The following is a 15,367-nucleotide window of genomic DNA, read 5'->3' as shown; positions in this document are numbered from 1 at the left end:
GTGCCACACTATTTCTAAAAAGTGTCAAACATAAACTGTGGAATTCCTTATAAGCAGACTTTCTTTAATTTTTGGTTTTACCCATATTCACCGATGTGTGTAGCACTGTATACTCAGTACTTTCCCCGAGTCCTGTAAAAAAAATCACAGGCATGTTTACTCGGGTGGGATTCGAACCCACGACCCTTGCAATTCTAGAGCAGTGTCTTACCAACTAGACCACCGAGATTGCCCGGTAGCTAGAGGCGGTTCGAATAAAGACTTTCTTTATTCCAACCATGAGTTTACTTTATATACTAGCCATGCTAATATCCAAGTTGTAATGTAGTTGTAATAGTGTTTTCATATTGTTGTATTGTAGTTTTCTGTTTTGTGATTGTATTATGAGTGGGGTCTCTACTCGACAAGCTGATGCTTCTTGGAGACCTCCATCCTCACATAAAATCTTAGTGTACTAATCTTTTCCTTAATCATCATAATATAATGTAAATTGTATCACTGTATTTTGTGGTAAAAATAAAAGAAATGAATGTATTCAAAAGCCTCCTCAAGACATTTCTTTTTCCCCACCCATCCTAGTTTGTTTGTTTTTCTTTTGTTTTGTTGTCATAGTCTCATGTAAAGCGCTCTGTTCTCCGTAGAGTGCTATATCAATGCTTCATATTATTATTATTATTATGAATGAATATGAATGAATGAGTTATTGCCGGCGTTACTTTTTTGATGTAGAAAGATTGCCCAGTTGTAAGTACTGCTTCTCATTGGTGGCACAAATCTGTAAGCAAAAGGACAAAGGCAAACTGTAATTCATTATGAGTTTAAAAGCAAGAAACACCACACCCAATAGGTGAGAAATCGTAAATCAAACATCATGAACTTTTGCTTTGCGGAACTGAGGTAGAATCTAGTCAAGCTTAAAGACACTGGACACTTTTAGTAATTGTCAAAGACCAGTCTTCTCACTTGGTGTATCTCAACATATTATCAAAATAACAAATCTGTGAAAATTTGAGCTCAATTGGTTGTCGAAGTTGCAAGATAATAATGAAAGAAAAACACCCTTGTCACACGAAGTTGTGTGCTTTCAGATGCTTGATTTCGAGACCTCAAAATCTTATTCTGAGGTCTCGAAATCAAATTCTTGAAAAATTACTTTTTTCTTGAAAACTACGTCACTTCAGAGGAAGCCATTTCTCACAATGTTTTAGACTATCGACCTCTCCCCATTACTCGTTACCAAGTAAGGTTTGATGCTTATAACTATTTTGAGTAATTACCAATAGTGTCCACTGCCTTTAACTCATTGCTGTTGGAAGTATTTAAGAATAATTTTCATGTGTAATCATTTAGCGGCATTTCACAAATATTAACATTTTCACAAGAGTACAATTCTTTTTACTTTTTCAATACAAACCTCCCTCCTCCCTAAAAGTGCACACAACAAAATATGGTGTTTTTTCACACTATTCTACAAAGGGATACCATGAGCACAGATGATAAAAGAAATATTTTAGTAATGTGACATGTTAAACATATTTAAACTATTTCTGTGACGTCAATCTACTGTTGAAAGTATAGATTATTTTTACGAATCTACACTTATCTCTGTTACGAATCTACAGTTGTGTGTACTTTCATTACAATATTTCAACTTGAAAACTAATGTCTACCCAAACTAAAAGATAGGATGAAGTGCAACAAAACATTGGCTAGCTGAATATATGTTATCTTTCAATTTACAAAAACTTTTTCCAGTTTATAAAAATCACTTTAGTAACACAGTTTATTGTTAGCTGAGCAAATTGACGTTGTACTCGATAAAGTTGCAAGCACTAAAGAATGCCTCAAATGTTGTAAAATATTTATAAAATGTGACCAACCGTCGTTTGTTAACATATACGAAATTAGATAGACTAACTAGTGTTATTACTATTGAGAAACCAAATTCATTGAAACTGTTACATAACCGATGCGGGAAATAGTTTAAGTCAGAGAATAGACTGTAAAGTGTAGATTCGTGAATACAATGTACTCGCCTTCGGCTCGTACATTCTATTCACGAATCTACACTTTCTCGCCCATTCTCCTTAACCCCTTGAAGGTGGAAGGCGGCTATGGCCGCTAATCTAGTCCGGAATGCTGTGGACTGTGTATGTGGTAAGCCGTGGAATGCAGTCTGCGGCCGGTACAGCTGTGGGCAAACAAAGGCTGCTATGCAGTCATGCGTGTAAGCCGGGCATTGAGGCCTGATAATACCGGCGTTAAGGGGTTAACATAATTCCGTAATTTTCAGCTCATCAGACTTTCGAAAGGTAAAAAGAGCAAAAACAAAGTTTGCGCCAGGGTTGTAACCGCAAGTTACACTAGTTATAGGTAATTTCTATTATTCACACCACGCAAAGCTTCAAACGTCCCCCCACCTGTATTTGTTTCTCGAGGCAGGTAATAAGCCGAGTGTATAGCTGCCCTTTGTCTGCCAAGACTTCTGCTGGGATATTTGGTACATCGGTCGGAGAAACAACCTCAAAATCATCCGAGCTTTGTCGCTGCAATGGTAGATCTGGGATCTTGGAATGAAAGAAATTATGTCATGATAAATTGTTGGGTCATTTGCACACACTACTGGAAATCTCTGTTAAAGTAAGAGGCTAAAACAACAACATCATTTTCGTCTGACAACTCACACCTGTTATCTCCATGGAGTTCCTTTTCCAAACAGTGGACTTACTTGGATCGTGCACAAACCAGTAGGGCTACTGACTGCCCCAGGCAGATTAACTGCTCATCCATTAAATTTAATTAACACAACCACTCAGTGAAAACGATGTATACCAACCAAGTTTTTGTGGCCAAACTCAGAAATTCTTATATGGAGTTTTCTGATTATGACAATTTAATGTGAAAAAGTCCATCATAACATTATTTCTTACAGATGGGGGGTTGAACAGAGAAAGATTGATTAGAGCGGGATTTGAAGACTGGGAATATTTCAATCCATTGCAGGTTACTTCCCAGCTGTCGCCAGTACCCTTTTGTACTCCTGGGTTGACTGAAGCAATTATGATAAATTACCTTGCTCAAGGACACAAGTGTTGCAACTGACTGGCCAGGATTCAAATTCTGTAAATCACAACACTTGAATGCACCCCATAGACCACTCCGCCTCGACACCCCATCAATGCACATTGTTAAACGACGGCCAGATATCTGAACCGGATTTTCTTTTAACGAATTAAAACAAATAAACTAACTTACCGTGTCCATATTGACTGGTAGTCCGTTTTCGCTCGCTGTTATCATAGAATCAAATCCCTGTCAAATAAGAAACAGAAATATAGTTACCGCTGTGATGAACAATAGACCAATCCATTAAGCTCCGCCCCATTTCGTATTGACCAATCACAACCCATTGCACAACCAAAAGTTCGACAAATAAAGACCGACGTACGTGCGCTTATTCTTGGCGCGCGGCAGAGTTGTGCAGAATGGCATTGGAGAGGCTCACGTAACACGTGCGCCGTGGGCGGAACCTAATGGATCGGTGTATTAGGAAGAGAAAAACCACTGGGCGTTTTCAAATAGAATGTAAAGATGATGTGGTTAACGACATCACATGTTCACAAAAGACTCACAGAGCCTGGATCTTGTGCTGTCACAAAACACACACAACTCATCAATGCTGGGAACTAGCGCAGTGAGATCGATTGTCCTTGGAAACAAGGTTGAGAAAACCCTGAATCCAGTATTTGCATGAAGCAGACTAAAAGTGCATGAAAACCGTACAAACATTTGCGGGAAAACACTCGTCCACTCTAAAATTCCCTACAACAATATCATTCTTTCGTCTGAACCAATGCGTTTGAATTGAACACACTGCAACATACACAAGAGTGCAGATGCTGTGTTATCGCAGTCATTACTACATGTAAGTCTTCCTTTGCAATCCTCGCAAGTCTATTCTCGTCACTAATTTTCAAGTGAAGACTGCAAAGAGCAGTTTGACAGACTTTAATGAGCTATCCTTTGCATCTCAATGTGTTCTTGTTTTACATTGTGTATTGTCTAGTGGTGCATATTGTTATTGATGGAAACTGTATCAATCTACAATGTAATCTCCTAAATCTAATAGTCACCGTGGTCCAGTGGTCAGACTGCAAGACTTGCAATTACAAAGTACTGGGTTCGAATCCACAAAGCTACATGTACATGTAACTGCTGATTTCAGTATTGTCATCTCGTTACTGAATCACAACTTTTTTTATTTGTGCAATTCATAATCATAGACAATAAACCAATGTTTGTGTGAGAGTGACTGGCTGTTGCCAGCTTGGCGTTTATATCCCTTGTGGGAGTTTGCCAGGTTTCCTTTACAGTAAGATCATCTAAACAAACAAGTTCTGTCTTTGCAATGACGGATAGTAAGTGTTCCTTTGCAACCCTTGCAAGTCTATTTTCGTACACTAATTTTAAATGAAGACTACAAGTGAAGAACAGTGTGATAGACTTTAATGAGCTATCCTTCGGATCTTAATGTTGTTTTTTTACATTGTTGTATTGTTTTGTGTGCAAGTCTTATAATGATATTAATCTTCAAGTACGCGCTAATCATCCAATCAGATTTGAAGAATGGAGTGGTTATATAAACCTATATTGCACGACTAATATCACTACCTGCGTCTTGTGTGCTCTATGTCGCCCGCCAAGTTTGCTTGAAGATAAATACTTTGGCCTCGTTGGATATGGGAAGCAGAAGCGCTATATTTTTCCGTATTCCACTCGCGCTTGTGTGATAACTTAAGTTAGTAAGGGTTCCATTGCTAACCTTGCAAGTCTATTTTTGTACACTAATTTTAAATGAAGACTACAAGTGAAAAAAAGTAAGACAGACTTTAATGAGCTATCCTTCACATCTTTATTTGTTCGTGTTTTACATTGTTGTTTTGTCTTGTATGAATGTTATTGTTGATAGATACTGTATCAAGCAAAATTTATTCGTCTTATAATGATGGATAGTAAGTGTTCCTTTGCAAACCTTGCAAGTCTATTTTCGTACACTAATTTTAAATGAGCCGGGTTTTTTTAAGGGAGCCATTTCTCACAATGTCTATACTATCAACAGCTCTCCAAGTGAGATTTTTATGCTAAAAATTACTTTGAATAATTACAAATAGTGTCCAGAAGGAACAAGATGGCTTTTCAACAATCAAGTACAAACGAGAATTGCAGTGTATTGCCACACAACGAGACATACCTTGGCTTCTTTTAGAAATCTCATAGCTTCATCCATATCGCCTTCTTTCTTCGCTTTTATGGCAAGTATCTTAAACTGTTTCTGTCGCTCCAAAAGAATCCTCATGTTCTTCAGATTCTGAGCTTCTTTTGCTGCAAAGAGAAAAAAGTAAATAATTTTTCAAATTGGACCACAATGTCCAACACTTGTCAGTCAAAGTGACAAAAATGTACAAGTCATCGGTTTAAGACTATAAAGTGCAGTTTGTACGGATTTCATCAAACTGTATTTGCATATTTTGGAGCTCCTCGTAAACAGAGGTTATTGATCAAGAGTGGTCTTCAAAGTAAATGTTGGCAAAAAGAAACATTCGGTTCATAAGAAAAACACTGTAACTGTGGATTTTGATTCATTTTTTCAAACTTATAAGCATTTTTCACTTAACAGCCTTTTGATTATATTATGAGTATATCATTTCAAGTGGGAAGCCATGCCTGGAGGGAGGCTTGAAAGTAATCGTTGGCAAAAAGAAATTTTCAGTTTCTAAGAAAAACATTTCATTGTGGATTCTGATTCATATTTAACTTATACTCATTTTTCACTTGGTTATTATGAAAACAAGGCAACCAAACAAAAACTGGAAGTCACCAAACAAAAACTGGAAGTCTTTTAGATGAAATACCTCCGCTCGATACTAGGTGTCTCATTAAGAGACAAAATGATAAATCAAGAAATACGCAGGTTAACATGACAACAACAATTACAGACGTAGTGACCCGACGCCATGGTTTGGCCACGTTATCAGAATGCCAGCCTACAGGCTACCTAACCTGGTCTATTACACTGATTTCAACACCACGCCAACAAGGACGCCCACCATTGCACTGGAAGGCTCAAGTCCAGGAAGATGTCATTATTCCACTTCATGAGGCAGAGAATTTAGCTACAAATAGACCTGAATGGGGACGATTTTTCAAGGAGGCCAAGGGACATCAAGTTCTCAGCAGCTAAGTAAGTAAGTATTATGAGTATAAAACTTCAAGTGGGAAGCCATACCTGAAGGGGGTCTTGAAAGCACAGGGTAATTGGCTCTTGGAGAGGCTGCAGCTGCTTTTGGTGTTGTCTGGTCGGCAGACTGGCCTGGGGATGGCTGGCCAGGGGATCGCTGACCTGGAGATGCCTTGGCTGGAGATTGCTGCCCTGGACGAGGCTGGCCTGGTAGAGGCTGTCCTGCAGAAGGCTGTCCTTGGGAAGGCTGGCCAGGGGCTCTAGGAGCTGCACCCCTTGGGGGTATCGGATGGAATCCTGGTAGTGATGGCAGCTCCTCATAGTCCACAGGTCGGCCTGCTTTCTCCTTCTTTATAGCATCTTGATAACTCTTCACACAACAAGAAAGAAGACACAAAATAAGAACAATATTCATTATTTGCTTGCTTGAGTCAAAAACATCTGCCGGACAATGGATCTCCACTTTTTTATTTTTGTCTTTATTTCATTCAGTCGGGTTGTGACTCCAAGGACTCTCAGAGAAGCAAACTCACTCACTATACAAGTCAACGAACCCAATGACATGATCAAATGAAGACAAGACAAGGAAGGAAGTTTCAGTTTTAGATGTGGGAGGAAAACCCCAGAGAATTATTCCAGGGAAAACCCACGCAGACGAGAAGTAGGGACTGAAAACCCAATCCTCATTGTGCTCCCAACGGAATTCAAACCAGGGTCGCATAAGTGCAAGCTGAGGAAAGATTCCACTATCTGTGTAATATTGTCCCAATTTGGAGTCGGCTTCGATTTAATACTTCTTGGACCACTACAGTTTTAAACAATCTTTGTCAATTTTGTTTTTTAATATTGGCGTTTCAAATTTGATTGTTTTCTTGTATTTTTTACTCTTTGAAATGTGTACATTTGTTATCTGTCAGCCAATTCATCCTTTGGCTGCAATGGTCTATATTTTGAATAAACCATTTCAAATCTTAATCTAAATCTACGCTTACCCGACTACCCTATTCATTAGGTAGCAGGGTTCTACTGTACCATCACTCCTACCTTTGTAATCCTTCCAAGCCTCCGGCATTTACTCGCATTCCCTTCAGTGGTTGCCTTATCCAACAACACCTTGTAGCTTCCACAACGCTGCTGTAGCGCCTCAAGTGTGTTTCTAGGTACAGGTGGATCTGAGGAGGAGGAGGAGGAGGGGGGTGGGGCTACCTCACTGCTTCCAGCTGGGACCGAGACATCAATTTCAGGTGCTTGAATCTTCAGCTGTTTGGCCGGAGGAACTCTCATTGGTTCATCTACGAATAGGACATGTAGTGTAGTCAGGTGGCAGTGTCAAATAACAAGGTTACTTGGAAGTGTCGTGGCCGAGCAGTTACGAGCACCGAATTCAAACTCTGGTGTTTCTGAATATTTACTTTCTATTTGTAGATTCTAGTAATATTTGTTAATGTACATTATCATATCATTGACTGATCTTGATACTGTGAACATAAACTTGAAACTTTTAAGGTTTGCCTGATATGTCTATTTACCTTGAGGGGCTGACGATGGAGGAGGCGGCATTCCGCTCAAATCAACTTCATCTCCCTTTTCTAGGGCTTGAATAACAGAGTCAAATTGCTGTGGAGATAGCAGAATATAAATTGATCTGAAATACAGATATGAAATACTGAAGGGCAGTGAATGCGTGATGTGGGAAAGTACAAAAGGTTTACGTTTGGTAATCACTCTTAAAATTAACAGAAATGAAATCTTACTTGGTTAACAGTGCAGCAGCTTTCGATAGCACAAAGCATTTTCAGATTCATTGCACTTCATAGCAACTCTCAGATGATTTGTAGTCATGTAGAGATAATAATAATAATGATGTACATTTATAGGGCGCACATATCGTTTGAAAATGCTCAAGGCGCCAAAAAACCTGAAGGAAATTAATTAAAAGCAACTCCCATCAGATGAGTTTTTAACTGTTTCTTAAATGTTGATGCTGGTGCATGACCTATGGTGGTAAAGAGTTCCAGAGACAAGGGACTGCTGCCGCAAAGGATCTATCCCCCCATTATCTAGTCGTTCTTAACTCTACCAGTTTCATGTCTGTCAATGATCGGAGGCCGACTCTTCCAGAAACAAAATGTTGGATATGGCACGATAAATATTGCGGTGCTAAACCAGACAAAGACTTGCAGGTCAGCAAGAGAATCTTGTAAAGAATACACTCATTGATGGGCAGCCAGTGAAGTTCTTTAAGTATCGGAGTGATGGATGCTGACCAGCTTGCTTGCACAACAAGACGGGCAGCTGAGTTTTGTGTCTTTTGCAGCTTATGGAGCAGATGTTTTGGAAATCCATACAGTAGTGCGTTACAGAAATTCAAACGAGAGGTGACAAAGGCGTGCACTAATTGTTGGGTAGCTTGAATCACGGAGAGATAAGCTGAGAGTGGGATCAGGAGGCTAAAGAGAAAGAAGGATTAGATCAATGTTTACCTTGGCCACTCTGAGATGATTTGCAGCAACCTGAAGATTACCAGCGTGTTTGGCTTCTAATGCTGCCACTTTGTACTCTCGCTGTCTTTGTTTCAACGTCATCATTTGCGAATCTGAAAACAGAATTCAACCAAACATTCAGAATTTCATCAGAGCATGAAAGTTTTGTTCATTACTTGCCAGTGTTAATCTTGACGTCCCACGCCCGAGATTTCACCATGGCTTCTGTGGCCCTACACTCCCGGCCATATCTCGTTGGGCCCCCTGCCCCCTTTCAATGTTGTGTCCAATTGCCGATTGTGTTCTGAGCTACAGTCAACATTGAGCGAGGGGCGGGGGGCGGGGGCGGTGGGGACAAACTGTTTAATGTGAATGGGAAGTGCACAGGGAATTGTTGTATATAACGTTGGGAAAGGGTGGCCCAAGCATTTTGGCTGGGATTGTAGTCTTGGCCCTGGTGCCCCTTCAAAAATTAGGCCATCATGCTTTTCGACAGTTCAAAGCTGCAAAAATACTTGTGGACAACTCACCCCCTACTGGAGAACGATCCCTCTTTGGTGAATGGCTTGTGCTTGTCGTTTCAATGGAGCTAGTGGGTGGCTGGACCACTTCACTCTGTTTGGGAGGTGGAGCAGGTTCTGGGGCTGAAGATGTTGAAGGATGTGACCGACCGACAGCAACCACAGGAGGGATTTCTGACTCGTCGATTTTCACTCCTCGCTTGAGTTTTTTATCCATGTCTTTTAATGTCTGCCATTATAAAAATAACTTTGTTATAATCAGACTAGGACCCATACCCACACTTAGCTTATCAGAAACAACAGAGCTTGAGTCAAGTGCTCTTAACAGCTATTTTTATATAACACCCAAGCAGATCCTTGCCATTTGATTGGAGGATTGTCCGTCACGTGATAGCAAATAAAAGTACCATTGCACGCTGAGTCACTCACCGTGCTTTTTCGTTCCATCCGAAAAGTACCATTGCACGCTGCCAGCGTGCAATGGTACTTTTCGGATGGAACGAAAAAGCTGAGTAAAAACATCACTGCGTGCGCGTGTCTTTGGTAACGCAGCAGGTGTTACTGCAAGAAGGCATAGTAAAATTACTAGCATTCGGCTTCTACAGTTGAAATTGTTTGTTTTGAAAGTTGTATCTTTCAATCAAAATGACAAAGATCTACTTGGATGTTTTATAAAACAAATAATGAATGTTTTTCATTCGTGCAATGGTGCGAATATGTTCATTCGTTGAAAGCTGGAATGTTCCATTCAACTCGGCTCCGCCTCGTTGAATAGAACATTCCATCTTTCAACTCATGAACATATTCGCACCATTGCACTCATAAACATTCATTATGTGTATACTATTCCATGACAGGCCTTTAGTATGCAAATTAACAAGTACTCACCTTCAAACCCCTCCCATACCGCCTGACCTTTGAACTTTCCCCAGCGACCTCTGCATTCTTCACAGCTAGTTGGTAATTGCTGAGTCGTTCTTCAATGACGGCCTGCAAGTTAGTCTCGGACTTTCTCTAATTGGTGAATACAAACAGATTCACAATTGTTGAGTCACTATGGAGCCAATGTTAATCATAGGAGGCAATCATGATGGACAGAACAATTCCCATTAAATCTATGTTGGCAAACCGCCAAATATTTGACCGCGTCAGGTGCTTACAACAATATTTGTTATCACTTCCAGGGGTATACGCAAATCGTCTGCACAGTTTTTCACATTGGATTTTCTGTAGTTTTTAGTTGCTTTTGAGGTAGGTTATAACGACTCCTTTAAAAGTCTTACTGTCCGTGGTGGAGAGAATATATGGGGGTGGTAAAAGTTCCAGTCTTTAATAACTGCTTTGGTTATGAATCAATATATCCATCGAAGAGATATAGCAATATTTTTTAGAGCGTCCTCACGCGGTAAAAAAAAAGATGGATTACAATTAGGCCAAAGTTCAGTTGAAACATTCACATGTTACTTTTATTGCATCTTTCTTTATTTGTACAAATCAGCCTATTAATATTAATAATAATAATAATAACCGTATTTATAACGCGCCTTTTGCCAAAGGATACAAAGCGCCAGGTATTATTACTGCAAGGAGTGGGGCGAATTTTGAGATATAAGACCTAATCCTTAAGCACCATGTAATGGTTTACGAGGTGCTGTGGCGCAATATGCTGCCAATCCAGCCAGGAACAATGGGGCGAACCCCTTCTCTTTTCGATAAGTGCACTGGGTTCTTTTACATGTGTTTAAACAACACATGGGACCAACGGCTTTACGTCCCATCCAAAGGACGAAGCAATGGTTATGTGTCTTGCTTAAGGACACAAGTGTCCCGGCTGGGGATTCAAACCCACACTCTGCTGATCAGAAACACCAGAGTTTGAATTCGGTGCTCTTAACCGCTCAGCCACGACACCCATAATCTATAATCCTACTATATTAAAAAAGGTGAATATTGGTCTCATTTTCAGACTAACCTGTGGGTTTGGAGAGCTCCTTGGTGAAGGTTGAGGAGAAGGTCTTGGAGATGGCCTTGGGGAAGGTCTTGGGGAAACTCTGGAGGATGCCTGAGGGGATGGCCTCAAGGTATCCGTGTCATCTTCTTGAGATAGCAGCGCTAATTCAGCCTGGAGGAATTGATGAAGTAAGAAAAACAAAGTAATCAGCATTCTATAAATTATAGTTACAGATGAAACCATCCTATTATCTCTGTAATGAGTAGCAGTTGTTTTGAAAACAACTTGTGGTGTATTTTTACTTGATGTTAAGGTTTCATTTAGTGGTGTATTTTTACATAAATTTCATTTACGGCTGGGAAGGCATCCATTACCTTGGAAAATTTTACTTTCAGCCTGGATCTTACAACTGGGAGTTCTGTTCAAACAGTGCAAGTAGTGATCCATATTCCTGAACTGGTTTATGTCTCAGAAAAGGGAACTTTATTATACTGGCCAAGTACCCCATGGAGAGAAGACAACGAAGGATATTCCGATTTTAGATGTCGTCCTGAGGAAAACCCCAGAGAATTACGTAATAAAATTACTGTAAATACCTGGGACAGTTTATTAATTTGGGCTTGCACTGCCATGACCCTGCAAGATTTTAAACGGCCATTTAAGACCTTATCACTAACTTTTTATTCCCTTATTCATAAATACCTAACACAGTTTATCTATTCTGATTGGTTGAGAGTATGTCACGCGGATGTGTTTTAAACAGCTGATAAAGACATGGCCAAAAGTGTTTAAACATGGGCGTGACACGCGAGCTTGCACCTGTGCTTATAAGACAGTATATTAATTCCCATTGGTTGAGAGCAACGGCTGGAACACCTGTGCCACATCACGCGATAAGCGCGACATGCACGCCAATCTCCTTATAAGGAGTTTTTACCAGAGGGCCTTACCATTTCATAGCTGGAGGGGTGTTTTGTTGAAAGAAATCATTGAACAATTATAATTTTTGGACCAAACAATTTTGATGTTTTATGACTGAAAAAGTATTTAAGAATGGGAATCGAAATGTGCTTGGCCGGTATTAAACACTCTGTTTAAAACCGGTTGCAGTCTGGATGCTGATAATTAATTACCCTCGCCTCTGGCTCGGGTAATTATCGCATCCAGACTGCAACCAGTATTAAACAGAGTGTTTAAAAACGGCCAAGCACATATTTATTCCCTTATTATTTACCAAAAGGTCAGGGTTTTCCATGTCATCTTCCGTCACCTCATCGTCTTCAACGCTCTTCATCGCTTCTGCAGCTAGTTGATCAATCTGAGACAAAGGCACTGATGAACAAAATAGATGAATTGAAAAATAATTAAAAGGAATAACAGTGTGGGAAGACGGTCTTCACTGCATGGTAATGACCAGATTGATGGACAATGTACAGCGGAAAACGAGCTTCATTCAGTTGCCAACCACCAACCATTAATTTCTTCCCTTATCTAGGGGATTTGGGGGGATTTTTCTTTCCCTGTTATATTCAAAAACTTTTGTATGGTACCTAATCTCCTAACCAAAACTATTTCTAAGTAGTTTTTTTATTTTTTTATTTCTTAGTTTGCGTCAGAACCATAGCATCGAAAGTTAACATCTCACCATAAATAGAAATAAATACCTATCTACCTATCTTTTTCTATTTATAAACCATTTTATCCATCTACTAGATATAAATATGGTTATTGAAAAAAATGTCCTTGCAGCACAAAGGCTGAATTACAGTTCAATCAGTTTTACAATAATTTACAAGAACAACATAATTTAAATTTAATAGGAGGGAAATTGGTAATAAAAATCCATAGTTGAAAAAGTTATGCCACTCCCCTAACTTTAAAAACATTGCCAACTTTTGATTTGAGTTTATCTTTCAAACATGCTCTTAACACATTGGCAAGGTTAACAACCATAAAGTGGGATGATTTATACATGACGCTTACCTTTCTTGCGAGGCGGTTGTTTAGATGTGTGTGGTGTTGAGCTGTCGTCGGCCATTAAGGCTGCGAGCTCAGCCTCTAATGCAGAATCATCTTCAGCCTGATCTTGACCTGGCAAACCCACTAACCCACTCAGATGAGATAGGTCAAACAAGTCAGAGTTCTGGGTAGAAATCAACAATGATTAGTTTTTTAAATTAGTTCAATGTAATCTCTGTATCTGTTAAAGCCATTGGACACTTTCGGAACAGAACAAAAATTAAAAGTTCACGGATTTACAAATAACTTACAGGGTTTACAGAAGGTAAAGGTGAAAGACTTCTCTTGAAATATTATTCCATGAAATACTTTACTTTTTGAGAAAACATTTAAACAATTATTAAGAATAACGGATTTGTTTTAAACACATGTCATGACACGGCGAAACGTGCGGAAACAAGGGTGGGTTTTCCTGTTATTTTCTCCCGACTCCGATGACTGATTGAGCCTAAATTTTCACAGGTTTGTTATTTTATATATAAGTTGTGATACACGAAGTGTGGGCCTTTGGACAATACTGTTTATCGATGTTGTGTGATTGCTTTAAAGTACTGCACACAAACTTCACTATCAGTACAGGTGCATTGACAGTGAGTACTGAGCAGAAATTTTTTTTTACGATGTTTTTTCACTCGACAAAAAGGAAATACAAGCATTATGAATGTATATTGAGTAGGTTTAGGTGTACAGTTCACATGAAACTTCAGTTCTGGCTGGCTAACGGTCGTAAAACTTTCACCCATCAACGCCGATTTGAAAAACGTATAGCGTTAAGGAGGCCCTAAATATGAGACCCCAATAAGGCTCACAGGGGACCCTTATACAGTTTCTAGAAGTATCAGATAGTGTATTGTAATCCTGTAAAATAAAATAATAAATGGCATATGCACCTGCAACACTTGGCACCGCACATGGCATTTACATCTTGACTGAAGCACTATGCCAAGTACCGAAGCAGAAGTAGAAGGTGCCGATGTTGTATATGTAGGTGCCGAGTTTGCAGGGTGCCAAGTTTACAAGGTCAGTGTGAAGGGGCGAAGTGACCGGTACCCATGATGGGTCCTACTACTTGCCGTCAACTCGCCATCAACTCACTTGCGCCGTCAACTCGCCGTCAACTCCACCAATATTCATTTAAAATCGTCAAAAGAAGCATAGAACTGTAAAGTGTCAGCTCAAGAGAATTCGCGTAAGTTTTAGATCATATTTAGGAATAAAAATTGAGTTTTTTCTCACGAAAATATTTTCTCGAAAAAAAGAAGCAGCAAAACCATCGGCCGCCACCTTGCTTTGAATGCTGGTCATCTCGCCACCTGACAAGCTCGCCACCAACAAAGTCGCCCCCTGCAAAGTCCACCTCCTACGCCGCTCGCCCCGGGTTGAAACAAAGTCGCCCCCCTGGCAATGTCGTCCCAAACAATGTCGCCCCCTAGCAAAGTCGCCCCCAGATGTTGTTCAGAAAATAATTAAGGCTACAATAGTTATGGTAAAAAAAATATAGTTAAAACATTTTCAGAAAAAATTCTGTATGAAGTAATGTTCTTGTGGAAGGTCTAACCGTAACCCTAACCCTAACCCTAACCCTAACCCTAACCCTTAACTATTTTCTGGGGGCGACTTTGCTAGGGGGGCGACATTGGCTTGGGGCGACATTGTCAGGGGGCGACTTTGCTAGGGGGCGACATTGTCAGGGGGCGACTTTGTAACAACTCGGGGCGAGCCGGTGAGGGGGCGACTTGGAGACTTTGCAGGGGGGCGACTTTGCAGGGGGGCGACTTTGCAGGGGGCGACTTTGTTGGTGGCGAGCTTGCTAGGTGGCGAGCTTGCTAGGTGGCGAGATGACCAGCCCCCCTTGATTTTTCACATTGATTAGTCTTGGCCCAAGATGTCAATAATGATTAGTACTTTTCTTTAATCATCACAAAGTCGTTTTTGTGAATGAATTTTGGGTACCGAAAACCATGAGAAATATGTAATTTACCCCAGACTTAACACTTCCGTGCCCCTTTTATACATTTTTCATGTAAATTTAATGAGTTGACGGCACGAAAATGAGTTGACGGCGAGTTGACGGCAAGTCGGCGGCAGGTAGTAGGATCATGGAGCAAGCTCCATGGTAGGACCGCCCACACGTGATCATCAGGATTCATGCAAA

General features: G+C 40.2%; 1 protein-coding gene across 1 annotated transcript in view; it reads right to left on the bottom strand.

Moving 5' to 3' along the window:
* LOC117304489 (coiled-coil and C2 domain-containing protein 1-like) overlaps positions 1-15,367 on the bottom strand; it is a 47,635-nt gene that overhangs the window by 32,033 nt on the left and 235 nt on the right. Inside the window, exons 2-14 of the mRNA XM_033788984.1 lie at positions 13,177-13,336; positions 12,428-12,525; positions 11,215-11,364; positions 10,131-10,256; positions 9,252-9,471; positions 8,722-8,834; positions 7,768-7,855; positions 7,283-7,530; positions 6,287-6,608; positions 5,252-5,382; positions 3,256-3,312; positions 2,421-2,567; positions 717-775 (exon numbers count right to left, since the gene is read on the bottom strand). Coding sequence (XP_033644875.1) covers positions 717-775; positions 2,421-2,567; positions 3,256-3,312; positions 5,252-5,382; positions 6,287-6,608; positions 7,283-7,530; positions 7,768-7,855; positions 8,722-8,834; positions 9,252-9,471; positions 10,131-10,256; positions 11,215-11,364; positions 12,428-12,525; positions 13,177-13,336 — 1,919 coding nt within the window. The remainder of the gene's footprint in view (positions 1-716; positions 776-2,420; positions 2,568-3,255; positions 3,313-5,251; positions 5,383-6,286; positions 6,609-7,282; positions 7,531-7,767; positions 7,856-8,721; positions 8,835-9,251; positions 9,472-10,130; positions 10,257-11,214; positions 11,365-12,427; positions 12,526-13,176; positions 13,337-15,367) is intronic.

The sequence above is a fragment of the Asterias rubens genome, chromosome 21 (assembly GCF_902459465.1).
Source record: "Asterias rubens chromosome 21, eAstRub1.3, whole genome shotgun sequence".
In the NCBI taxonomy this organism is placed as follows: Eukaryota; Metazoa; Echinodermata; class Asteroidea; order Forcipulatida; family Asteriidae; genus Asterias; species Asterias rubens.
This window is presented reverse-complemented; position numbering and strand designations above follow the sequence as displayed.